At 51.8% G+C, this 25,329-nt stretch overlaps 1 protein-coding gene across 2 annotated transcripts; it reads left to right on the plus strand.

Moving 5' to 3' along the window:
* The first annotated feature begins 64 nt into the window (after nt 1–64).
* Nucleotides 65–17,731, plus strand: VEGFB (vascular endothelial growth factor B). 2 transcript variants are annotated; one of them, XM_044448637.1, is made up of 7 exons: nt 65–1,540; nt 9,285–9,327; nt 10,370–10,566; nt 11,349–11,422; nt 13,830–13,865; nt 14,729–14,854; nt 17,038–17,731. In XM_044448637.1, the coding sequence occupies exons 2-7, from the start codon at nt 9,306–9,308 to the stop codon at nt 17,090–17,092; spliced, it is 510 nt and encodes a 169-aa protein (XP_044304572.1). In that variant the 5' UTR covers nt 65–1,540; nt 9,285–9,305; the 3' UTR covers nt 17,093–17,731. The 2 variants fall into 2 exon arrangements, with proteins under 2 accessions (XP_044304572.1, XP_044304571.1); XM_044448636.1 differs by lacking the exon at nt 65–1,540 and adding an exon at nt 4,328–4,973.
* The last annotated feature ends 7,598 nt before the right edge of the window (nt 17,732–25,329 follow it).

Below are 25,329 nucleotides of genomic sequence, written 5' to 3' on the forward strand. Positions count from 1 at the left end.
TTGAAGGCAAAGCTGGGAGACCTCTGAACTATGGGACAAATGCAGATCTTGAGGTCCCTCCAACCAACCCTTTGGACTCACCCCAGCCAAGCCCCTTTCATATCAGTTAGTCCTTTTGGTGGTGTCCCCCTACCCCGTCAGGGGGACTTCCTGGATCAGGGAGGGAAACTTTGGGCCTGGGGGTGATACCCGGACCTCTAGAGTTTCGCAGAAGGGCACACCCCTTCCCCAGATCTGACCCCCCTTTCGGTCAGCCTCCTCTTTGCTAGGTTCCAGGCTCTCATGCAGCATTTCTCTATTCTGAACGGCTGAGCTGTCTCATCTGTGGTTTTGCTATTGAGAGGAAAAGCTTTAAGCTAAACGTGTGTGTGTATCGGGGGGGGGGGGGTCTATTTTGACTCCACTCCCTTTGCCTTCTCCAGAATTGAATGTGGCCTCATGCTGAAAAATGCTGCCCTCTGGTGGCAAATGTCCTTCCTGCCCCACCTGCCCCACCTGCAAAAAAAAAACAAACCCCTATACAAAGCTAAGCAGTCCTCTGTAGTCCTTTCTGCAGTGCGAAGTGGCTGCACCCAGTGCTGGAATGTGGACTCCTGACAGTTTGATGGAGACGAGGACTGGCAGCAGGAAAAAGCTCAGATCCGCAGGTGGCATCTGCTTGGGTTGTGCTCCAGGGTGGCTTCCCCAGCTGAGGGGGTCCGTTTTCAGGTGCTGGAGTGAGCCAGGTCAATTTGCCGGAAAGTCACCAGGCCCTGTGGGCATCTGCCTCTGCCAGCTAGCATCACCGGGCCCCCACCAGCTAGCCTTGGATCCCGGAGAAGCTTTCCTTCAGCCCCCACCTCACTCCAGTGTTGCGGCCTGACCTCGTAGGATCGTGGCGATGAAAGGCCTTGGAGGCTGTCTCATTCCACTGGCTGCTGTGTGCAAGAAGACCAGAGCTCACACCACCTGCGCTGGTGGCTGGCCAGCATCTGCCTGAAGTCCGCCGGCGAGGCAGAGCCCTCCTGCCCGCCCACTCGATCGTTGGGCTCCTTCGCTGAACTGCTTCTCCCACCAAGAATGCTCTCCTTCCATTCAACTGCAGTCTCCCCTCCTGTAACATAAGCCCTGAGATCTGGTCTGCTTGCTGGTGCAGTGTGAGAGCCAGCCTTTGCAGCTTCATGAGACGCCCCTTCAGGGATTCGAAGCACAGGGTACGCGAAGGAACAAAGGAACAGGCGGCTGCCGGGAAATGGCTGTGTTAGCCGTGGCACCTGAGCTGCGCTGTCTACTGAAGCCCCCCTCACCTTGTCTTCAGGTGCTGTCTAAAGCAGCTTTCCTGAACCGCAGGAGAGAAGTCGCAGCTCAGTGTTAGAACTTGCAAGAGCAAACAGTAAACAGAGAGAGGAAGGAGAGAGAAGCCCCCTTCCCTTTTCTCGGCATGTTCACTGTACTGTGCGTGACTGGAACAGAATAGCCCAGGATGGTGACGCATAGGGAGACAAACTGAGCATCTTCTCCTGTACTGGAAAGTGATCCAGTGGCATAATGTGAAGAAAAGGTAAATTTACAAAGGGCTTGCAAGGCCAAGACCAGTCAGTTGCACAGAGGTGTTGTGGGGCAGCATGTCAGTGGGGTGGGGGTGGGGGTGCTTTGCTATTAATGTCTGTGTTAGGGTTAACAGACTATGGGAAGAGAGGCAGGGGCGGGAAGAGGGCAGCGTAAGCCCCCCGTAGTGGAAGCGTAGTGGCCGGATGCTGCTGCTCTCAGGGCACGCAGAAATGGTGCTTTCCCCTCTTGCACTCTTTTGATGCCAGCAATTGAGGGAGCGAGGAGGCAGACCTTCTGGAGGTAGTACCGAGTGACGAGTGACGTGCAGGGAGGATTAGCAGGACCACGGCCCCAGCAGCAGGAACTATGTGTGAAATGCTGCTTTAATCTCCTTGCGCACATGGTCTGGAGCTGCAAGACTCTTGCTCGCAGCGGCAGAAAGAACTATCTCCACCCCCCCCCCACATATGGGCATCCCCAGGAGTTGATAGGTGCCTTCAGCACCTGGAAGGGTGTCTGTGCTCAAGAACAGGACGGGTTGCATGGTTCATAGTTAAGCGTGTAGAAAGACTGGCAAAAATAAAAGGACCATGATGAGCAGAAGCCTGTTGGAGAGGCCTGTCTGGGCCAGCATCCTGCCTTCTTGCAGAGGGGCTGTAGCATGCAGGGGGTCTTGGGTTAGGTCCTCAGTGATTCCAGGAAGGGTGGGGAAAAACGGTTTGCAATGGTGCGCATTATGCACTCCGCACCTTCCCCTGGGTGTCTCAGGGACCAAAAATGTAGCCCAGCACTTTAAATCTGGCTTAATATCCCTTTCTGATTCTGTGCGATGCATATTTGAACGGCTAATTGTTTCTTTAATTGAAATGATCATTAAGGGCACAATCTTATACGTGTTCAGACAGAAAGGTCGTACAATGCCAAGCATGTGCTTAAAGATAATAAGCTGTCTATGATTTGATAGAGAGTGGGGAGAGCAAGAGATGGCAAAGGGACTTGAGGAATCCTGGCGGAAAAGGGCTTGGGATGAGAGGAAAAGGCACTGGCCCCCCCAACCCGCATGAGATTGTGCCCCCTCTCTGTGGTTCTGGCTTGGCTCTAATTCTGTGTGCTTCTCCCCATCCAACCCTTGACTTGATCTTGCAAGCTCCCCCATTTGTTTGATTCTGTTTGTAGTCAACGCAACATCGTTTGTGTTTAATTGCCAGGGCTGAAGTCTACTTGGAAAATAGTCCCCCTGATTTGGAAGCAGTAGCTTCTCTCTCTCTCTCTCTCTCTCTCTCTGGGGCCGGGATTGTTTGTTAGTTAGTTAGTTTGTTTGTTTCAGAGTGTGGTCTGGTTTTAAGGGTCTTCTGAGGAGATGAGTACATATTGCAAATTAGCTATCTGGAGGGATAGCTGTAGATGTTATAGCTTGCTTTTGGATGTCTTTTCCTGTATGTTTTATAGCAAAATTTACGCTCTGGGAGGAGCCAGTGTGTGTGGGAGGGGATAGCCTTTCTTTTTTAAAGAACAATTTTGGAAGCGTAAACGTCTGTGTACTTAGTAGCTGCTGTGGGCAGCATGCATGCCAGAACGCTAAAGTGTATGTGACAGACCATGGCAGGTGCTGTTGGAAAGCTGCTCTACAGGTGCTTAAATAGGCTGCCCGTTTGCACACATTTCAAAGGCTTGGGCCCGTGTGTGTTGGGGTTCAAAACCTTCTTCAGCCACTAGGCTAGTATCAACCCTTCAAATGTCTTGGCCTGCATTTCCCATCATCCCAGCCAAGGCTCCGATATGACTGATGAACACCAGGCTGGAAAAAGCTGGCTTAAAAGCGGCCAGCTTCTACTACTTGAATTCTGTTTGTTTTGCGCAGCGGTTTCTTGAATTTGAACCGAGCTCCCGTGCCTCAGTTTCTCCTCGATCAAGTCAAACCCCAGTCACCGGGCTGCCCTGAAGCTGCTCAACACTGGTCGTGGCGTGGCTTCAACCCCCGCTGTACTTTTTACGTGTGGTGGCCCAGTGAGGAGTCTTGTCCCCCCACTTTTGAAACGTCTGGTGTCCCGGCCACAGATGCTGAGCCTGATTGTCCCAGTCTAGTGGAAAGACCCAAATGGGGTTCGTAACCTGACGAGAAGAGCCACCGGGCAGAGGGCTTCTGTACCGCAATGACGCCGGGCAGCTCAGACCACCACTTCATAGAAGGCGGCCCGCATGCCCTTCGTTCCCAATGTGGTACACCAGCCCTGCTGCCCCCTGTGGCTTTTGTGCCCCCCCTTCTGCTGAGTGGGGTCCCAGACAGCAGCCCTGAAGTCCTACCCTGGTGGCACCTTTCACTGAGCTGTCTTCATTGAGTCCTGAAAGAGGAGGGGCATGAGTACTCATGCTCTCTCTCCCTCTTGCACCCCCCCCCATCACGGCTTTGGAGCTACAAATGGCGGGGAGGGGGCATTGGGGCTTTTTGTGGCTCTCAAGAGGAAGAGCGAAGCTTTTGGGCAAATTCGCGGGGAAAAGCCTATTCCAGCATCTAGCTGAATGGTGCTTCCCTGTCCAAGAGCAGATTATCTTGCAACACCGTCTGCTGAGCACAGCCAACATAGGCTGCCGGGCATCTCCACGGCCCTCTGGCCAGAGGGCTCCCCCAGAGCACCTTGCTGGCAGCGGTCTCCGTGTTGTTGGGGGAACAAGGTGCGGGGACGCCTCCGCTGCCCTTCGCAGCCGTGTCCGTGACCAGGCGGGGGTGGGGGTGGCGTCCGGAGTGCGTGGGGAGGATGCCTGCCCCAGCCCGGCAGCCCACCCTGCTGTGGGGTCTCTCTCCGGCCTGCCCCCAGAGCCGTCGCCTGCTCCAGCCGCCGGGCTCTCCCTCCCCTCCTTGGGGTGGGATTGAGCGGTCACATGAGCCCGCTGAAGTCCCGCTCGCCCTCTTTCTCTCTCCCAGCAGCTACTGTCTGCCGCTCTCCGGCTCGCAGCTCTGCCTGGGCACGGCAGCTCCGGCGGACTGCGATGAGGCACCTGTGATCTCCCCCAGGGAGCTCTGGGGAGGAGCGGCATGGGCTTAAAAAGGCCGAGTGGGGCGGGCGACTGCGGGCACGAGGCCCCGAGAGCCACGGCGTGCCCTTGTCACTGAGGGGCAATGCCCCTGCCCGGAGCTGTCACCAGCTCGCCGACGGCCGGGCATTTCGGCCGACTTTCCCCCCCTTCGCGGGGCATCCTGGGCTGAGGTTTCCCATTCCTGTCGAGCGAAGCGGAGCACCCAAGGAGCTCGCCGGCCGGCCGCCCAGCCAAGTTTGACAAAGTGCGCCCTCTGGTTCAGACGAGCCACCTCGAGGTGGAGGGGCACCCCCCGAAGCCCTTTGCCCGCCGGAAGCCGCCTTGGCAGCAGCACCATGGTTGCCCCCTGCTGTGCCCTTCCGCTCCTCCTGGCGACAACCTTGCAGCTCCAGTACTGCGCCGCAACGGTAGGTAGCTGGGCACGACGCTCGGGCCGGGTGGGAGTTGGCGCCGAGCAGCGGCTGCCTCGGGCAGGGGGGTGAGGGAGCAGAGTGAGGGAGAGCTGGCCACACATGGCTTTGCCCTGTGGGGAGGGGGCAGCTGGCTGGGGGGCGGTGTTGCTCGCCTGGGGTGGGCAGAAGCTCGATTTCAAGATTCGGGGGGACTTTCAGAATCCCCTGCCTGCATGAATTGCTGGCTGTTGCAATGCAATACATCTGAGGTTTATTTTCTGCCCCCCCCCCCCACCATGCTCTGATTCTCACCTCCTCCTCCATTCTCCATTTTGTCCTCACAACAACCCTGGAAGGTAGGTTATGCTGAGAGTAAGTGACTTTCTCAAAGTCATCCAGTGAACTTCATGGCTAGTGGGGACTAGAACCCGGGTCTCCCAAACCCCACCCAACACTTGAGCGACTGAACCATGAGGGGCTGCCTTTGTCAAAGACTTATAAGTGTGATGTGTGTTATTTTTATCATGTTTTAATGGCTTTATGCTTTGCTTTGGGGTGATGGTTATCACGTAAAGCAGGGAATCCATTGCATAAATAAATAGCCCAAAGGCAGAAGGCTGGGTGATCTTTTTGACCCACCAGCGTCTCGTGGGATGCAGCGAAGTGTGGTCTGGGGGAGCCTAGCATCCAGGGATGCTGGTGGGTCAGCAAGCCGGGGCACAGTTCGTTCTTCCTGGAGTGGGAGGACCGCACACCCCCAAATGTTGGGCCCAGGCGAGACCTTTAGGATGGGACTGCGGTAGCGCAAGTGCTGGCAGTGATCCAGCTGCTGAATGTATGATACGGCCTTTTTCTCTCCTGCCACAATAGCAATACATTTTCACTGAATCTTCCAGCTTCCAACTAACTTCCTGCAGTTCCCACTCAAGCAATCCCAAAGATGATTAGCAGCTCCCAGAAGTGTAGTGCTTGCTCCTCCACTGTGAAGAATTGTTGCCAGGTGCTCTCCATTGTTCTTGAGGCTTTGGGCTGGGGGGGCGGGGGTGTCACAATAGGTGTCCCCATCCACTCACGCTCATGCCGGCTCGTGCAAGGTCCCTGCTGTGGAGGAGGCACTGGGCTTGGGGCAGGGGACTGGAAAGCCCCTTCATGACCTCTGGATGCCCTTTACCACACGTTCTGTATTTACCTGTGGCACAGCGTTGGAAAGGGGGGCTGCTCCTGTTTCCTACTTCCAGTGCGAGCTGATGCCTCCTCAGGCCTGAATGCAAAGCCAAAAGGGTCAAAGGAAGCGCTGTGTGGTGCTCTGCATGTGCTCAGGTGCACTTTGCATCCCCTCTGTTTATAAAACCAAATTCTGGACCTGAACCCGGCATTAAATAACCATCCAGCCTTTTTCCAGGTTGCACCCGTGTGGCACAGTGGCTGCAGTGTTGGTCGGGGGATCTGGAGGCTCTGGGATCAGCTCCCCACTCAGCCATGGAGCTCATTGGGTGACTTTGGGCCAGTCCAGACTCCCTGCCTGACCTCCCTCACAGGGTTGTTGTTGTGAGGACAAAATAGAGAGGAGGGGAATCGTGTATGCTGCGTCGTGTTCCTTGCAAGGCGGGGTTGAAATGCAGTACAGTAATTAAAATCATTCCCTTCACATTCCTGGTCTTTATTTTAAGCTAATGTTCTACCTTCATTTTCTCTCTTACTCTTAAAAATCCCACTCCAGCAGTCGACGTGTTTTCTCCCCCTTCTGCATTTCCTTCCAGCTGCATTGTCAGGAATTAGCTGTCATAAAATAAGTAGTTACCGTCCTTGAACCTTCAGGCAGAGTGAGAGCAGCAAAAACCAGTGTTTGTCACATTTTCAAATGCTTGAAGCATTACATGCGGAATGAATGCCCCCCAACCCTGTGAGGGAGGCTGTCAGACTGTCTCCGTACTGCAGGACAGGCATTGTCACAGGCTGCAGAGTGGCGTCCCTGGCTCCGGATTCGTGTGACAGCGTGCCCAGACTTGGAGGCTAGGGCCGTCGGGGTGGGAGGGGGGGTGCATGCTGGCAAATCCAGGGCCGGCGGTTGTGGCCCTGCGGTTTGCAGCAGTGGCACTTCTTGACTGGCTGTCCCTTCCCACTTCCACCTCCCCCTTCCAGCCAAGCCCCCCGTGCGACCGCGGGTCGGTATTTTCCGTCTTCCTTGAACGTGGGCAACGTGGTGATGCTTGCTGGCAGCCGCTGATCCAACGTCATCGGCGGCAGAGCTTACGTTACCTCCGACACGGCCCCCATTAGCGGAGGCCGACCCGCCAGCGCCACCCCCTTCTCCTCAACTTCCCGGGTTCTTCTGCCCCCATGTGGGATCTTCCAGTGGTAGGCTGAGAGGCAGGACTTGCTCGCTGCTCGCGCAGTATGTGGTCTCCGTGTCCGAAACTCACTGCCATGTGACGTCGGGAAGGCTGCTGGCTCGGTCTGCTGTGGGTGGATCTGCTTGCTGGTAGATCAGGCATGCTAGTAGATCAGCAAGGAGTTGCCCGTCTGGCAAAACGGGAAGCTGTTTTTCAAGAAGTGCAGATCTCGTCAGAGTTCCTCACCTGTGAAGTCGGCTTTTGGCCAGGACGTTGTATCCCTCTGCTAGCTATGTTGAAAGTTGTGTGTTAGCATCTCTGTTTGGCAATAACTCAGACATAGGTTTGTGGTTGCACGTGCAACTCGTGTGCATGGCAGACAGTAAACTATAGAGCAGGCGACAACATGGAGCACCAGTCTGAACCAGGACCCTTCCTATGTGGTCAGCTGAGCAACCTGTAGGAGGAGGACTGGTCCAAACATAAGCAGATTTGGGGCCTTATCTCCAGCTTGTTTGGACTCCTGTGAGATTTCCAAGCAGTCCCTCATTAGTTCAGTGTGGTGTAAGCTGAAAATCTGGCCTTCACTTTCATTTTTATATAGAATAAGCTTCTCATACATGAGGTGGTAACGATTGTCTGAAGGTCATCTTCTTGAGACTCCCAGCTTCCTTATTGAAGAGCAAGTTTCTAGTCCATAAGGTGGCTAGTGCCTGGAGAAATTTAAAAACCGTGGGAGTTAGTGAGTAGAACTCTAGTGCGGGGGAAGGTGGCGCTGCAGAACTTCATACCAATTATAGAAACAGCATTAGTTACACTAAATACCCATTTTAAAATAAATGATGTGAAATAAGAGAACTTACATAAACAAGCTTGAATTGTCTTGTGTATGCTAGGCTTCCCCAAATCATCACCCTCTACTGCTATGTGTGGGTCGACTACTCCCATCGCCCGCAGCTAGGATAATGGGAATAGAAACCCAACATATTCAGTGGTCACGTGCAGGCCACTGTTAACGTGATGTGTGAAATGGAGTGTATTCATTTTAAAGGTGTTCTGGTATCATGTATTTGCATTATTCTGCTAATTACTTGAAGGGCAATTAGCCAGGAAGAAGGCCTAGCTCGGATGCTCCAGCCAACACAGGAGTTGTGGGACTATCTGCCTGTGTCGGCCTGCTCCCTGAATTGACAGGGCAAAGTCTGATTCAGAGTCATGGCGCCACCACCATCAAATAGACTCATCCTGAAATGTGGGGGATAAGTCATGGCTTTTGTCTTTTATCTTGGAAGAGGAGGAAAGAGGCCTTGTCTTCCTTAGAAGAGACTTATTTTGTCTGCCCTTATTTACCCAAAGTGTCTTTTTAACCTGCCCTTCACCCAAAAGTACTATGCTGCTCACCAAAGCAAAAAGAAGCTTGCGAGCAAACAATGCTTTGCAGATACATGGCAGTAACAACATCAGACTTGACAACTGACTCAGAGCAGGGGCCTCCGCAGGGCTGGCTCCAGGTTTCAGAGGGTCCCTGGGCAAGACTGCCTCCGTGGGCCCCCTCCGGCCTTCTCGCTTGCCACTCTGGAGCCTCCCCCTCTTTCTCCTCCTGGCTCCTGTTCATTTGCTGGCTTCCTTGGAGGCAGTGAGCCCCGAGCAAGTAGCAGGGGCGTCTTCTGCCTCTGCTCAGCACCACCATTGCCCGGGCTGGAGCGAGAGGCAGGTGGTGGGGAAGAGGAGGAGCATGTCCAAGAGGGTCTCACCCATGGAGCCCTGATGGTGTGCGAGAGACCCGGAACCCCCTGATCACACCGACAGCCAGCCCTGGGAGAGGTGCAGGGCAGAAATGCAGGGCAGACTGAGCTTAAAACATTGCAATGCACCACGGTTGCTGAACAGAGAACTTGGAGGAGGGAGCTTTGGGACAGACCCTTCAAAGCAAGTGTCTGGAGAGCAGTTCTGTTCCGTTCCTTTCCGATTCTGATTTCTGGCTTCTTTACAGCTTGCGATCCCTCCGACTGATATGCCGAAAGTATCTGGAGAAGGTAAGGCCTTGCCAGGCCTGGGGAATCGGGGGAGACAGTGGTTGGCGCTCACTGCTTGGTGCCGGGGGGCTCCAACACCCCTTTGAATCTGCTTTGGCTTCTGGGTTCCTGTATTTCAAACCTCCTTTTGTAAATCCAAGTAATCGCCAGTTATGTCTGGAATTCTCGTCTCCAGAGAAGAAAGCCAAAGGAAAGAGTCGTTGCAGCTTAGCGGTCGAGAGGCATGAACCGCTTCAGATTTTCATGCCGGTCACGCAGTCCCAGGTTCCCTGCCTCAGCTCCCTTCTCTGCAATATGGGGAAAATTTAGCACAGGCCAACCTTGTGGGGCTGTTGTGGGGGAACATGCATGTGACATGCACGTGTTTCTTCCCCGTTGCGTGCAAATACGCAAATATCGCCGGGTATTACTTACTAAGGCCAGCTTCTTAGCTCTCATCTCCATTTATAGTCAGTCTGTTTCTTGTGAGGAGCTCAAGTTGGCTCATATAGCCATCTCACCCTCCCAACAACCCTCTGAGGTAGGCTCAGCTGAGTGGCCTAAAGTCACCCGGCGAGCTTCATGGCCGAGTGGGGACTAGAACTCGGATCTCCCAGGTGCCCAGCCCAACCCTCTTAACACCATACCACACCGGCTCTTCATACATGCCCTCTGTATGTCATCAAATGCCTTTGAATCCCTGGGAGGAGGAGGCAGCTTTACCCTGGCACTCAAAGGATAACAGAGTGGGAAGGTCATTCCACAATCCGAGTTGGGGGCCACCACTGAACAGGCTCTTCCCTTTGTTCCTACCCTCTGGATCTCCCTTGGAAGTAGGAGGTGGAGGAAGGTCTCGGTTGTTGATCGCAGCACCTGGGTAAATCCAGGCTGAGAGAGGGGCTCTGCCAGGTAGCGTGATCCCAAACCAGATAAAAGGGTCACCGCTTGGGAACTTACCGAGGCATTTGGCTGTCCTTTGCCGGAAACGGGTACCGAGCTCGGTAGGGCAGCTCCCCCTGTTCCCAGGAGCACACTGACCGTGCGGATGCGCTTTCCCCGGCAGTGATCCGGTTCTTGGATGTGTACAACCGCAGCAGCTGCCAGCCCAAGGAAACCATGGTGCCCGTGACCACCGAGCACCCACACCTGGTCAGCCACCTGGCCGTGCCGTCGTGCGTGCTCCTGAGGCGTTGCGCTGGCTGCTGTTCGGACGACACGCTGGAATGTGTGCCCACCCAGACCCAGAAGCGGATCATGGAGGTAACGGAAAGCGTGCGAGGAGCGGGGCCCCCCTCGACCCAGGGCCCCCCAGGTGTGCTGCCCGGAGACTCTGGGCGTTCCCAGCCAGCCGGCTAAGGAAGAGGGGGGTGCATTTAATTTCATGCTGGAGCAATGAGCCCTGAAAGAGAGAAAGCGTGCAGTACAATATTGCAAGCAGTACCAGCGAAAACTGTGGTTGGCCAGCCAAGAAAGGCTTCCTGAAAGGAGTTAGTTTTCAGGAGCGGTTGGAACAGAGACAGGGCTGGTGCCCACCTGAGTGGCAAGTGAGGGGCTCCAGGTTGGGGATGGCTGAGGCAGGGTGACCGGAATGGCATTTCCTTGTTCAGGTGGAGTATACCTGTGAACAGGCCTTTGAGGGCTCCTGTGGGCACCTGGCTTTCTGTCTGCTGCTGTGTGAGCAGGACCCGGATCAGCAGTTCCCAAGTCAACCCCCACTCCAAATTGCAGCTGGACCAGAGCTCCCATCATCCCCAGCCAGCAGTGCTTGCTGGGCACTCAGTCATACCACACTGAGAGGCAGTTTGGTGTAGTGGTTAAGAGCACGGGACTGGGATACAAGCAATGTGGGTGTGGGTCCCCACTCAGCCATGGAGCCCACTGGGTGACTCTGGGCCAGTCCCAGCCTGGCCTCCCTCACAGGGTTGTTGAGAGGAGGCAGAGAATTATGGAAGCCACCTTGAGTTCCTTGAAAAGGAAAAGGCGGGATTTAAGTGTAAGAAATGCGTATCCAGCGAGACAGCTGTGTTCTTCCACTTATCCAGATGATGCTCATTCAGTTTTCGGAGAACCACCTACAACAATTGACTTTTGAGGAGCACACACAGTGCGCGTGCAGGTGAGACTTGGCAAGAGGGGGGGCTTCTCGGGGGAGTGTGATGGACGGTGGCCCCAGAATATTTTTTTCTTTTCTTTTCGATTCATTGTGGTCAAGCACACACCCAGCATCCCAGTCCCTTCAATACAAATTGGCCAGAGTGTGAGCTGAATTCCTACCCAACAATTGCCTGTCCTGCATTTGCAGAAGTCAGAGGGACTAGAAGCTTACTCTGTTAGAAAAAAACCTGACTTTGAGAGATAGGATCTGGAAGGAATGCTCCTAAAGAAGCTGCTCCAAGGTGATATTATGGAGCAGCCGGTGAGGGCTGGGGCTCTGGATCTTTCCTTTGGCCCTCCAAACGTCTGGGAGGCCGCCTGCCCCTGCGATCTGTGGGCGTTTGCTGGAATCAAAGGACAGGGCTCTGCCCAGCGTTTTGCCCGGATGTGTTTCTCCCACTGCTGCCCTTCCTCAGACCTTCCTGCCTGCCTGAAGTTTTTCTCTGAAACCAAATGCCCTCTTCTCCCCTGTCCTTTTTTACAAAGAGGGATACCCTTCGGGGTCCTTGAACATCACAAAAATGCATGCTTTAGTGCATATGTAAATTATCATATGTAGGAGTGTGTGTGTGTGTGTGTGTGTGTGAGAGAGAGAGAGAGAGAGAGAGAGAGAGAGAGACACTAATATTTCATTTCTTACACTTCCATACTGCCCAACAGTGAACTGTCTGAGCTGCTTACAAAGATTACGACCTTAAAAGTGCATTCTAAAAATCACGTACATACAAACATATCAACATGCAATGCGCACACGCACACACGCACACATAGAAACAATTTTGTACAATCAACAGGAAAATGCGATCTGATCAGAATCTCATTGTATGCTGCCAAATGCCTGACAGAAGAAGGTCTTAACTAGGTGCCAAAAAGATAGCAATATTGGTGCAAGAAAGGCCTTGTTGAGGAGATCATTCACGTACCTGGGGGGCTTGCTGCCTTCCAGGCCTCTCAGAGGAGAGCCTCAGACGGATGACAAACCTAAAGCGCACGGAGGTTCGTGCAAGGAGAGGCACTTCTTCAGGTAACCAAATAGCAATTTCAAAATACATTTATACATCTGACAACCAGCCACCACATAGATCGTAGGATATACATCCTAGGATAGGGGTGGGCTGAAGGTTATTCTCCAGATGCTTTGGACTTCAGCTTCCAGGAGCTGCTGCCAGCATGGCCACTGGTCAAGAATGCAAAGAGATTTCCACATCTGGAATTCTGCTTTCTGCCCACCCCTGCTTTACGCTGTCCAGCTGCTTGGAGAATTTCTGTGCCTTCCTGCCAAGGTCCCCACCCGAAAGCTAAGCTCTAGAAAGCCTGAACAGTAAAAAGCTGAGGACTTGCTTCCCCAGTGCAGAACTCCACAAAACTTTGAGAAATATCAGAAAACAAGGGGGAAGGTGCCCGAACACCTGTGCAGTCTTGGCACATAGGTAAGATTCTATTAACAAATTCCAGAAGCAATACCCTTTTAAAACAATGAAGCCAAATGTTAGGTACCGAAATAGATTTAATGGGAAAAGGTAGGGAGAGGATAGAAAAGGAAAACCTTAGGCACAGAGCATCACTCTCTCAAATACATTTTCAGATATTTACAATAAAAACCATCTGATTTAAGGTGCATGTTTAGGAAAAAAAAGGGGGTTTCAGGTGTTATGTTTTGTTTCTGAAGATACGTTGAAAAAGGACATTTTTGGTCAACTGGTTATTTATGAGGATCTGAGACAGTAAAAGCCACTTTTTAAATAGAGAATATTTCTGCCAGTGCTGAAAGCGGCTACATCTCTAGTGTAAATGGATCAGATACTTAATCAGAAACACACAAAGAGGCTGTTTCTACTTCCTCTCTATTCTGGACTTAATTAAAATATAACTAGTTCCTTCTAGCTGAAGTACTGTAAAAAAAAACCAAAGCAAAACAAATGATTTGTATTTCGAAATAAAGCTTTCAACATTTCTACAGGGGGTGTTGAAACAAAGACGCTGGAAGGAAGGCACTGTGGGTCAGTGCAAGTATAGAGCTGGTCACAACACGTGTTTGCACTACAAATGTGTTCCCGTTTCATGCCAGTTGAGCTCTTCTGGCTTCCCCACAAACCCTTCCAGGAGTTTTTAGCTCAGCTGCATATTCTCCATCAGAAAATCCTCCCCTGGCCTACCCTGCTCAGGGTTTCCTAGAAGAGGACATGGTTTGTCGACCCGTTTTACAGCTGGTGTGCATAGCCGGTTGTAAAGCTCTTTGTGGACGAATAACGTCTGAGAAGAAGAATCACAATCATGGTCTCAACCCTAGTTTAAACCTGGTTGAATCTTCCCCACCTTCAAACAAACCACACAGTATTAATCCTGTTATTCTCCCTTGTGCTTTTCAGATCAAAGACAACAGTTTTGAAATCTAATATGATCAGGTAAGAGAATTCTCTGCCCAGCTTGTTTTAACAAGTTCTTTCAGGAGAACTATAAAGCCTGTGGTCCTTCTAGCTGGCATTTCCATCCATTGCCTGTTCTGAGTGTACAATGCATTTCACATAATTGTGGCAGTCCATCATCATCACAACAAAGCTGTGACACTGTTTCTACAAGGGAGGGAGAGGGAGGAGAGCTGGGGCCCACCTTGTTCTTGCTCCCTGATCTGAGCGTACGGTATCCATGGAGTCATAGAATAGTAGAGTTGGAAGGGGCCAGAAGGCAAGGGATGGGTTTATTCCATCCGAAGACGGAATCCCTGGCTATACAGATGAGTTTAGACTGTGAGTAGTATTTCCCTGTGGTTTGCCCACCATGAGGCCAAATGGAGCTGTGCAAGGAATGGGGAGGGATTCAGACCAGGAAAAGAGTGCAAAGGCTTAGCTTCCACCCAGGATTTCTGCAGCCAAGGTCTCCCAGTGTTAGGAAACATTCCCAGAAGTGTTAAAAGATGGCCCACTAGTGCTTCAACCCCAGGTCTCTATTTAAGTTATCATAGCTATTTCTGCATTTACACCCCTACAGATAAGACAGTATAAACCAAATGTATGCAAATAACTTTCCCCATCTGCTGTTCCTTTTGGCAGTTATAAGCAGCCACCGCTTAACGTTTCTTGAAAGCCATGTGAATTCAGGTCGTTCTCTCACCCACATGCACTCGCATGCTGCTAAAGCAAGGGAAGCTAAAGGACAACTGGGAGATAGATGGCAACCTGGGTCAACTGCCCAGGTGTTTGCCTAGCGCCTGTAGTGATGGAGAAAGAGGAAGGAAAGTCGCGTCATCTGCGCTCCACTCTCCCAACAGCCGTTCCTGTGCTCCTTGTCGGAACAAGAAAAAGCAGCTTGACCTACAAACGTGCAAATGCGTGTGCCGGCGTGACTCTGGACATTGTGCGGCCCGTGGTCTGGTCTTCAGTGAAGCCACCTGCAGGTGCAGTTGCCGTACGCCTACCTTTACCCCCGTAGCTCCCCACTAATGCTTTCGCACTCCTCCTGGAGAATCTCAGCCAGACCGACCCTGTACCACATGCTCCATCATCCCTTCAGCCACTGCTGTGCTGCCTGGGAGTGCTGGTTGATGTAATCTAGCAGGGGAGAGAAAGGTGCAGTGGTTAGAGTGCAGGACCGCAGAACTCAGGGGATCTGTGATCTAGCCCCTCTGACCCCCTTTCTCTCCCCACTCCAAGCATGGCTGTTTCCTCCCCTTTAGGTTGCTTCTCTTCCTGCCCTCTGAGCAGCTTCAGAAACAGAACCCGGCACTTTTCAATCTTTAAAAATGTATTTGCTCTTGAGGGGGCAAGGAGTGAAGAACCGTGTGGGCGCCCTTAGAGGTGTCCGTGAGTGCCCCACTGGGGACTCTGATCTGCAAGCTGCACATGTAACGGACCAGCCTAGCTGGTGGGTACTAGCTGGAGAAATCTGATTTAGAAGATACGAACCAAGAGATGGCTCTTAATGCTTGCTTAAGTTCAGAAGCCCGCTGGATCCACAGGACTAGCAGGGAAATAGTCAGGATGGCTGTGGCAGAAAATGCCACCGGCAGGGAGATCATTCCTTTCACTCAGTTCTGTACCATCCCAATAGCCAGAGCTTCACAAAAACTAAAACCTGCAAAATACATGAGGCCCGAAAGCAAGAGGCCAGAAGACGGCAGGGTCAAGGCCACTGTGAGCGTTGACGGTAAAGGCTTCAGGGAAGGGCCGCAGAGCCGCGCCAGATGCTTGGAGTGCAGGTTCAAATCCCTGGCAACTCCAGATACGCCTGAGAAAGTTTCAGCCCCTGGGGTCCAGCCGAGGCACCTTGCTGTAGCTTCAAGGGTACTTAGGAAAGAAACGAAACTAAGTAAAAAAGAATATAAAGGTTATGGAACACAGTGATGACAAATGGCTGCGGAATAGGAACAAGCAATGGAAGGCGCATGTTTTTCTTCTCTCTCGGTTCCTTGGTTCCCTAAACAAGTCAGGGAAAAGCCTCCAAAGCTGCCTGGGTGAGCAACAGGGCAGTCAGTCTCTCCAGGCTGGGAACAAAATTCTAAACCTCTGGCTACGGATTTTGTAAATGTCCTCCCTCCCGCTTTGGCAGAGCGTGTAAGGATGCACCCGGGCTGTCATGCCCCATTCTGATTGCAAAGCTGCTTCCCTAGGACAAACGACTTTGTTCCCGCAGCAGAAGCAGCTCTTCTCTAAGAAATGTCAGGGAAAGCAGCTTCAAAGCTATTGCGCTTCTAACAAGCTGGAGGCCTTGGCACACCTTCAAAAAACAGCCCTGGTTCTTGCACACTGGGAAGGCTTGCTACCTTATCTGTGGAACCGCAGCAGTCTGCTTGCCATTCTCCCGGTGTTGCTCCTACAAACCTTGGAGCAGGGGTGCCCAGCCATGCTGAGCCAGACAGGCTGATGGCCTGAGTCAATATTTATTTATTTAGGAAGCTTTTATGCCGCCCCCTTCACCAAAGCCTCGGGGCGGCTCACAACAATAAATAACAACAATATAAAATACAAAGGCAGCCTCCTCAGTTTCCGGATGTTACAAACCAACGAAACCAAACAGTGGCACCCAGGACAAAACAAGTGGGAGAGTTTGCAACCCCGCCAGTGATGCGATGCCCACAGAAACGGGGTTCACCGTGATGCTAATGGTGCTTCGATGGATGGCTACAGGGTTGCTACCCTGAACGGATGTCACCCCAGGGGGTTCATGACCGAATGCAGTGGCGGAGCTTTACAGTTCCCTATATGAGCCTCACTGCTGGCTGCACAAACCTGTTCTGACAGGTGTTCCTCTTGGAGCTCAGCTGCAGATGTTCCAGTGATCCTAACATCTGGAGGAAAAGCATAATTTCCCTTTCGTTGGAGTGCCATCTCCTGACTAATAGGAAATAGACAGTCACTTGCTCTCTTCTTTTGTACTGAAGGCAGGGCGGAGGGACCCCTGGCCCTCCAAATGTTGTCAGACTCAAACTGTCAGTCAGTCAGTCAGTCCCAAACAGCTCAGTTCCAGGATGTGCATTTGAAAAATAACATTTTCTGGCATGCGGATCCACCCCTGGATTTTGTTTCACCTGGCCGTTTTCAAAGTGCCTTCCTGTCTCCATCCCTTCTAATCTCTTTGCAGATGCATGAAGCGGCCCGGGCGATTGTCCCACAGGAGAGCAAGACTGGCGCGGTAGCTGAATTGGAACCCTGGATGGAAAGGACGCTGATTTCAGGCTCCTCTTCAGCTGGTGACAGGCTCACTCAGCTGGAAACGGAATGGGCAATGTGTCCAGGAGGCTCCCGCTGGCTGTCAGGGAAGCAGGAATGCGTGACATAACACCCTTGATCCGGGCCAGGCTGGACTTCCTCTCTTCACAGTGTGCCGAGGCTGCATCTGGCAGAACTGCGCCACACTCCTGTGGGCGATGGGAAGGCCCCCCCCCCCCCAGCCTTGAGGCGTTGAGAAAAGTGCTGCCCATATTTAAGCCCCTCGGAGGGGCCTGTACTCCTCTCCCCTGCCTCCATTAATTTAATGGCCTCTCTCCACTGAGGGATGCCAGCCTCATTTTCACACCCACCAGTAACTCGGGGTGGAGGTCTTCTGCGTTGTTTTCAAACTCATTTCCTTCCTCCATTTGCATTGGTGGTGGTGGTACTAACACTTCAGGATCCCTCCCCCTTCCAAGTGGAAGGAGATACTGAAATAGCACTTTTCTAAACTTTGGGAATGGCGAGAATGTTCTTCCTGCTTGTAATTCTTCCTGTCTTGCAGTTCCTATAAGAGACATTCCTACTGACATTCATAACCATAAAGTTGTGCTTCTTAAGGCTCAGTGCAAGGTAACGCGTCTCTCTGCACACCATCCTTGGATTTATCGTCCTTCCGCGTAGCATCGGTGGTAGCGTGAGCAGGATCTGGGCCACATCACAGCTGCAGAAAACCAGTCTCTGCCTCCTGAGAGCTTACTGTCTACATTTAGGCCAGGGGTGGAGCAGAGAGACATCATCAGGTGGCAGGGACAGAAGCTGAGCCACTCTGTCCCACCTCATTCCAAAGGGAATTATCTGCAAGGGAAAATCCATTGTTTTGTCCAGCAAGACCAGTAGCAACAGAGATAAAAGGAAAAAAGGGTGCGAGGCGTGAATCAGAGGGCTCTCATCCCGGCATTCCAGAGGTGTGAAGCCCACTAGGAGAATGCAAAGTCAAGAGCTTTCCCCTGCTCCGCCTTACTACTCAGCTTCTATATCTGAAGCCTTTCACATCTGTCCAGGTGTATAGGATGACACACCTGGAAGGCAACAGGCAGTGTTGCAGCTAGTTCACTGGAGACCCTCATCTCACGGAGACTCCCCGTAGACAGCCCCGTGCCCTGCTTCGGCTGTGAGCAGAGCCCGTGTTCCTCTCTCCCCCTTCCAGCCACACACTTTACAACTGGTTCTGCACTCGTAGTAGTTTCAGGCTCTTTGCCCACGTTGATGCACGAAGGAAAAAGAATCAAACATTTCTGGGCAGGGGCAGTTTTCGCACTGTCAACTCACTCAAGTCACCCCGCTTTCTGCCTCCATCATGACTACCAGAATAAACAAGGATTGCCTCCTGAGTTTTCCTCCTTTCCGGTCAGGTACCGCTGCTTCCGGGAAGCCATTGACAGGTTGGGGAGGAACTGGACTTGGGTGCCGCCCAAACTTTGCCTCAAGGTGACAGTGCTTTGCATAATCTTTGCATGTCAGTTTATACGGAGAGATGGAAATGCAGAAATGCCTACTATGATTTCGGTAGAAATACGTACAACCCATCTTTCCAAGCTGGAGAAAGCTTGAAACCAGATGACCTCCATGCCTACCTGTTCCGCCAATTGTACATGGATGGAGAGCGATTCATACAGTTCCTTCCCTTTAAACCAGAAGGGAAGGGGACGTGGGGGCACCTCTGTAAGAGCCCCTGTGGCTGCTCTGGGTACCATTGTCACTGCTGAGCACTTAAAGGGCCTCTGGCCCTTCCCTGGGGCATGTGATCCCCACCCCCATTTCCCTCTTCAAGGCCCCGTGAGTTGTGGAGTTTTCCTTTCTTTCCCAGGCTGCCTGAATGGGCCCAGCCGCAGCCGTGTTGGCACAGCCAGCCGGAGACGTGTTGCTCTGCATGGATTCCCAGGCTGCGCTTGTGTCGTGTGTGTGTGTGTGTGAGAGAGAGAGAGACACAGAGAGAAGGCATCCAGGCCCAGCACAAGAGCAGCCTGGGCCCTGCGTTTCAGACAGAGCGGAGCTGGGGTGCAAAGACTCCCCTTTCTGGCAGCTGGATATTCTCCCTCGAGGCCTTGAACCCTGGCCTCCGTGACACCTCTCTGACAACTTGTTGGTATGGCGAAGACGTGCTCTGCTTGTGCTCGGGGGCATCTGTGTGTGCATGTTGCTTCATGCACATGTCGGGCTGAGCCTCGGCTTCCAACCTAGGCGCTGGTGCTGGGCATTTCCCGCCTGAGATCGGGCCCTATTCTGGGAACACAGAAGCCACGTCCCAGCTGCGTTTTGGCTAACTCCCAGCTCCCCTTTAAGCATCGAGGAGAAGGGTAACCCAGCTGTTCCCGTGCTGCACACTGCTGCACCTCCCCCAAGATTCGGGGGGGGGGGAAGAGCTGGCTTCCCCTACCTCCTGGGATTAGAGCCAGCTCCGGGTTTCAGAGGCTCAGGGCACGTCCACAGAGCCGTCTTTGCTGCTGCTCATCACCACCGTGGCTTGGGCCAGAGCGAGGGGCAAGGGAGCATTCAGGCTGGCATGATGACAAGCAGCCAGTGCAGGGGCTTTGGGCGTTGGGCGCCTGCTGGCGGGGGCTCGGCAGGTGCCTGGTATGCCTGCCCCGTCTAGCCACAAGTAGAGAAGAGTAGAATTGCAAGGGGCCAACTCCCATCCCATCCCATCCCATCCTTCTAGGGGACCCAAGAGTCCTGTCTCCCTTGCTCTTTAATCGTAGCACCAAATTTCTCTCCCAGAGCTGGGAGACAGCTTGAGGACCAAAGCTCCCCCTGAGTCATGCCTCCCGCTCACTTCCGGTGGCGGCCAACTGCCTGCTTTGGGAAGCCTTTAGCCAGTCTGTGAAGGCAACAGCCCCAGCGGCTAGCTACCATGATTTTTGCTTTTGTTGGCAGGGGAGGAAACGGGACACTGCCCCATGTACAGGGATGAGCCCCTTGTGGTGGCACCGGTAAGGCATTTCCCACAATGCCCCAAAGAATCTCACCCTGGGGGCTTGTGGGCAATTAAAATGAGCTCAGAGACCTAGAAGCCCAGTGTGGCAGGCCCAGAGCAAGAAAGCCAAGCAATCGGGGGTAATATATGCATTTCGGACCATTCTTCCATGCTGGGTGTTGAACCCTTTCCAGCCTGAGCGCTGAATTCCATTTCAGCAAAGCCTTGAGGGAAAGCGCAGCTTGAACGCCAAAGCAACCTGATCAAAAAAGTCACCTTTTCACTTAAAGCGCTTCTTGCTGAGAACTAAACCTTAAGCCATTTTGTCCTCCTAGGATGAGAGGAAAATCTGCAGAATAGCTGGGAGAAAAACTCATCAAAATTAGACATATATGGCTAAGTCACATCCCAGCCCTCATTCAAGGCAGGCACCCCTGCCTTTGAAATGACTGTATTCCAAATAACTGGCTGGCCTTCATAAGGATTTTGTGTGTGTGATCTTGTTTTTTTTATTATTTAGACACACTTCCGAATGTTTACATATTTTGCTAAATGCTGTCTTTTTTTTAAGGGCTTTCTTTACCATATATGTCTAATATATTTTGTTGTCTCTTTGGAAAGAGGCCTTTTTGCATCCATTTCTGTGTTCACAGCCACTGTTCTGACATAAAATATTTGCTGATTCCGTGTAGTTCACCCTTCCCCTTCTTTGGCCAGTTGGTGTGTGTGTGCACCGAGGAGGGGCGCATTCCCCCTTATCCAGCCCCCTGCTGCGCTCTTGGTGTGATCACAGCTCCTCCATCAGGCTAGGGGAAGCTAGGTTTGGGGGGGGGACCCTACTGTATGTTCCCCCCACCCAAGGTAATTTGACCAGGAAAGATGCACAGAGTGAATATTTGGTGTTTCGTTAATTCTCTGTACAGATAAGGTTCAGGTTGCCAAACAGCGCGAAAACATGCACTTGATTTTCATGGGTACCAAATGGACAAGGTGGCGCTATCAGGTGTGTGGGCCTTGTGCGGCCGTTGGGAGTTTACTCCCAGCTTCACCATACTATGGAGGCAGCCCTGCCGTGGTAGCAACACAGAACCTCCATGTTCAGAGACAGTATACCTTAAGACTTCCAGTGGCAAGGAGCAAATGGCAGCTTGTCCTTTCGTGCTTGGATCATGGTCTTCCCAGAAGCGTCCACAGGCCAGAATACCTGCAGATTGCAGGAGAAAAGAGGCCAGGCCTGTGGGTCTTGTCATGCGGGATGCTTCCTCTGGAAATAAGGAGCATCCCTCGGGCTGATCGCGGTTTCCTTGCTCTCTGCACAAAGGAGGCACATGAGGGAGCTTGCCAGATCTTTAGCAGGAGCGGGAGCTGAGGCTGCTCTTCCGGGTTTGCTGGTGGACTTTAGCCCCCTAACCTTGGCTAAGTCAATATTTAGAGAGCCCTGTTGGAGCCCTGGATGAGCCTGTGTGGGGTGAAGAACAGCTAGTCAAGCTTCCCCCTCTCCAGGCCTGCTTTTCAAGGTCGCTTCTCCCTGGATGTTGGGCTTGGAGGGGGGGGATGCAAAAGCAGGAAAAATACTGGCGGAGCGGCGGTGAATAAGGCCCCCTCTGTCTCTCATGGGACAGATGCATCACGCCTCTGTGGCTAGAGCTGCTTTGGACAGCAACCTTTCCCAAGCCAGGGCCCGCCGGAGGGGTTGGATTACAATTCCATCTTCCCCAACCCAGCTTGATAACATAGGAGGCTGGCTTCTGCAAGATCAGACTTCTGCGCCATCTGGACCTGCATTGGCGACCCCAGAGGAGGCCGTGGCAGGGGAACCTCCTCTATCCTTGATCCTTTTATCTGGGGGACATCACTGGGATGAGACTGGAAAATTTCTTCATTGCAGAACCAGGGGGGGGGGTCCTGGCACCTTTTAACAGGGGTGCCCAAGACCCCCACAGAAAGCCCTGAATCCAGAGGCATCATGCAGGGTTTCCCAGGGAAGGCAGAAAAACCAAGCAAGTGAGCCGTTAAGCCGTAAAGGAGGCAGCGGGAGGAAAAAGCAAACCACCATCAAACACCCAAGCGCTACCAGGCCAACCAGACTGGCAGTCCTGGTTCAAACCGCCTCCACCACCTCCTCCATCACTTGAGCCAAAAATGGAGGGAAGGGGAAGCGGCAGAGAGAAACCGGTGGGGTATTGTGAGGGATCGGCATCAGGTCTGTCTGTTTCTGTGGGATGAGAGAATGAGCAATCTTTGAAATCGGGGAGGGTCTCCGTCTTCCACATCAGTGCTCACCTCGTCCTCATTCTTGCTTCTGAATGCAAGGGTTTCTTCCCCCGCCCCCTCCAAAAGGAAAAGTGCATTTTTGAACACAGAAAATGCACACTTATCCAAGCACACACTCTAAATGTGCCCTCCACCATATACTAGAGCCAATGACAATTGGGTTTGGAAGAGAGATGCGCATTTTGGAATATGGAATGCCAGCTAGAGGAGTCACAAAGGTTTCCCAAGAATCATGTTCCTGCTTCAAACGGCACCAAACGCTTTCCAGGACCATCCCAAGCAAATTTCCCCTCCCAACATGGGATGGGATAATGGTGCCCCCTACAGGACACGATGGGCACAGCTGGGAGGGTGTTCGGATGCTAAGTGCCCTCAAAAGGTGGGAATCCCTCGAGGATACATGTGGATGAAATGGAACCGGTGGTGGAAGGTATACTCCGTGTTTTTGTATTCCATAAAGCCATAATTAGCAAAGGCTTCAAAAATAAATTGCAGTAGGATTCTATTTTTCAGCAGTAGGATTCTATTGTGCCCACTTCACAGTGGGGAACTCAGAGGAAGAGAAAAACTCCATGTTCCAAGACCAGTCAAGGGAATCCAGAAATAAAACATTTAGAAGCTGTCCCTCCCTAGCTTCATTAGTCTTCAAAAGCTGACCTCCAAGGTCACATAATCCGATGTGGTATTTTGACCCTTCCACCCACATAGAATGTCGACAATTTATGACAAGCTCCCCTTCACACGGCCTCTTTGACCTTAAAATTACGTCCACACAATATCCCTTTGTGATCTGATACTGTAACAGCACCCCCTCTCCTTTTCCCAAGGACGTTCCAATCTGGACGATTTCACCTATTTTTTCTGTGTTTCCCACTTTCTGCCCACCCTGTAGCTCCATCGCCTTTCGTCCCAAGAAGGCTGATGTTAGAGGGAGTCAGGAGCAGAATTCTCTCACAGTCTGGGGATCCCTAACAGTGTACCCCAGCAGAGTGTGGGGGGAGAATCCTTCGCATGCCCCCAGGTTCTGGGATGCAGCTTGCTGCATTTGGACAAAGAGGTTCGAACACAAGAGGAGCCCTATTAGATCTAGCTATGGTCCGACAGGAGCTATCCGGTAGTTCACAAGAAACTGTCTGTAAGCAGGACTGCTGAATGGACAGGCTTACCTCCTTCCCCTAATTTGTCAATCCCCGTTTAAAGTCATCCAGATGGGAAGCCACCACTCCATTCTGTGGACGTGCATTTCATAATGTGACAACATGCAGTGTCAAGGAGTCGTTTCTTTTATGGGTCCTGAACTTCCCAGCACTGAGCTTCATAGGGCTGACCCCTTGCGGTGCTAAGCTTATGGGGTGGGGGATGACTTCTGTCCACTTGCTTCTCACCATACATAATTTGCTACAGTTCAAGCAGGCCTCGTCTTGCTTGCCTCTTTGCGAAGTTAATCCCTGGCGTGTCCTTTCCTTTTAGGTGCGGCGACCCAAGCACTACAATGTACTCTAGGTATGGGTGCACCATTGATTTGTATAAGGGCAGTATGATATTTTATTTATTTAGTTATTTATCTTTCGGTCTTTTTCCTACAAAGGGCTCAAGGCAGCTTACATCATTCTCCTCCTCCATCTTATCCCCACAACAGCAACCCTGTGAGGGAGGCTGGGCTGAGAGTCTGTGACTGGCCCAGAGTCACCCAGTCGGCTCCATGGCCGAGCGGGGACTCGAACCCGGATCGCCTGAGTCCCAGTCCCACGCTCTTAACCACGACACCACACTGGATATGTGTAATTTTATTTCCAGATCCTTTCCTGAAGATGCTAAACATGGACCTTTCCTTTTCCAGAGCAGCCACACTGGGTTGGCATTTTCATTGGACTTGCCACCACAACACCAGAACACTTTCTTGGTCCGTGATGGCTAGCTGAGACCCCCTTGGCTTCGATCTGAAGTTAGAATCTTAGCACCATTAGGAGTGTGTTGTAATGTAGTCCCAACAATTTTTATTCTAAAAGCCCCTAAACAAATAGCTAACTAGCTTGGCTGAAAGGCGGGTTGGCCTGAAAGAGTTTTAACTGTAATACATTTTACAATTATTTTTCATATTCATTAAAATTCACCTTTTTAATATTTTAATATTATTTTTAATATTCATTAAAAGTCTCATGGGAGATATGTGACAAAGGCATGGCCGTTTCCAGAGAGCTCCGATTTCCATACTGTTTTGTTTTTAGATTAGATTCGTTAGGATTTAGTTGTATGCATAATTAGTAAGAAAATAGTTCTTTAACTCCCAGCATACCCTAGCAAGCCTTGCTGACCTAAGACAGACGTGTGAACTACAACTCCCATAATTCCTTGCCAATGGCCATGCTGGCCGGGACGTGCTGGGAATGGTAAGTTTTTCTTTTTCCTTTTTTTTTTTTCTTCTTTGCAAAATCTAAATAAGATTGCACCCTTATTCTATTCAAAATATGTCTTGGCTGCCTTTCAGGCCATAATCCCTTCCCAGGAGGCATACAAAGTTTATGATCTTACGGTATTTCTCTTTGCATTATTGGGCTAATTATGGTCTATATTGATTTTCATATTGATCATAGGTTTTGTATTGCTTTTAAACTGCTTTCGAAGCAGGAAATGCACATCATCATCATCATCATCATCAATTTAATAGAATAATAGAAACTGCCTTCCCCCCCTTTGCCACCAGGGGGAGAGTTCACATTTGGTCACGCCTCCACCTCGGGCCGGAAGTGACGTCTCTCCTTTATCCTATATAGGCGGCATATCGCAATAATTTTAGATTTAAAAACGATGGGTATTTGTCTCCGCACTCTCTTTATAGCTTTTAGAAAAAGCTTCTGTCTCAACGCTGACCGTAATGAAAAATAAAGTAGAATGGGGCGGGACAGAAATCAAATAAATAAATAGTGTCGCGGTGAGACTCAAGTCACGTGCCGCGAGCCGCACCCCGACCAC

Source organism: Varanus komodoensis, unplaced genomic scaffold (genome assembly GCF_004798865.1).
Source record: "Varanus komodoensis strain SLA01 unplaced genomic scaffold, ASM479886v1 scaffold55, whole genome shotgun sequence".
Classification (NCBI taxonomy): Eukaryota; Metazoa; Chordata; class Lepidosauria; order Squamata; family Varanidae; genus Varanus; species Varanus komodoensis.

Coding starts and splice junctions, on each gene's coding strand:
- VEGFB (XM_044448636.1), top strand. CDS start 4,902: ATGGTTGCCCCCTGCTGTGCCCTTCCGCTCCTCCTGGCGACAACCTTG. Junction 11,423..13,829: donor CACACACAGTGCGCGTGCAG/GTGAGACTTGGC, acceptor TGTGCTTTTCAG/ATCAAAGACAACAGTTTTGA. Junction 14,855..17,037: donor TTCAGTGAAGCCACCTGCAG/GTGCAGTTGCCG, acceptor ATCTCTTTGCAG/ATGCATGAAGCGGCCCGGGC.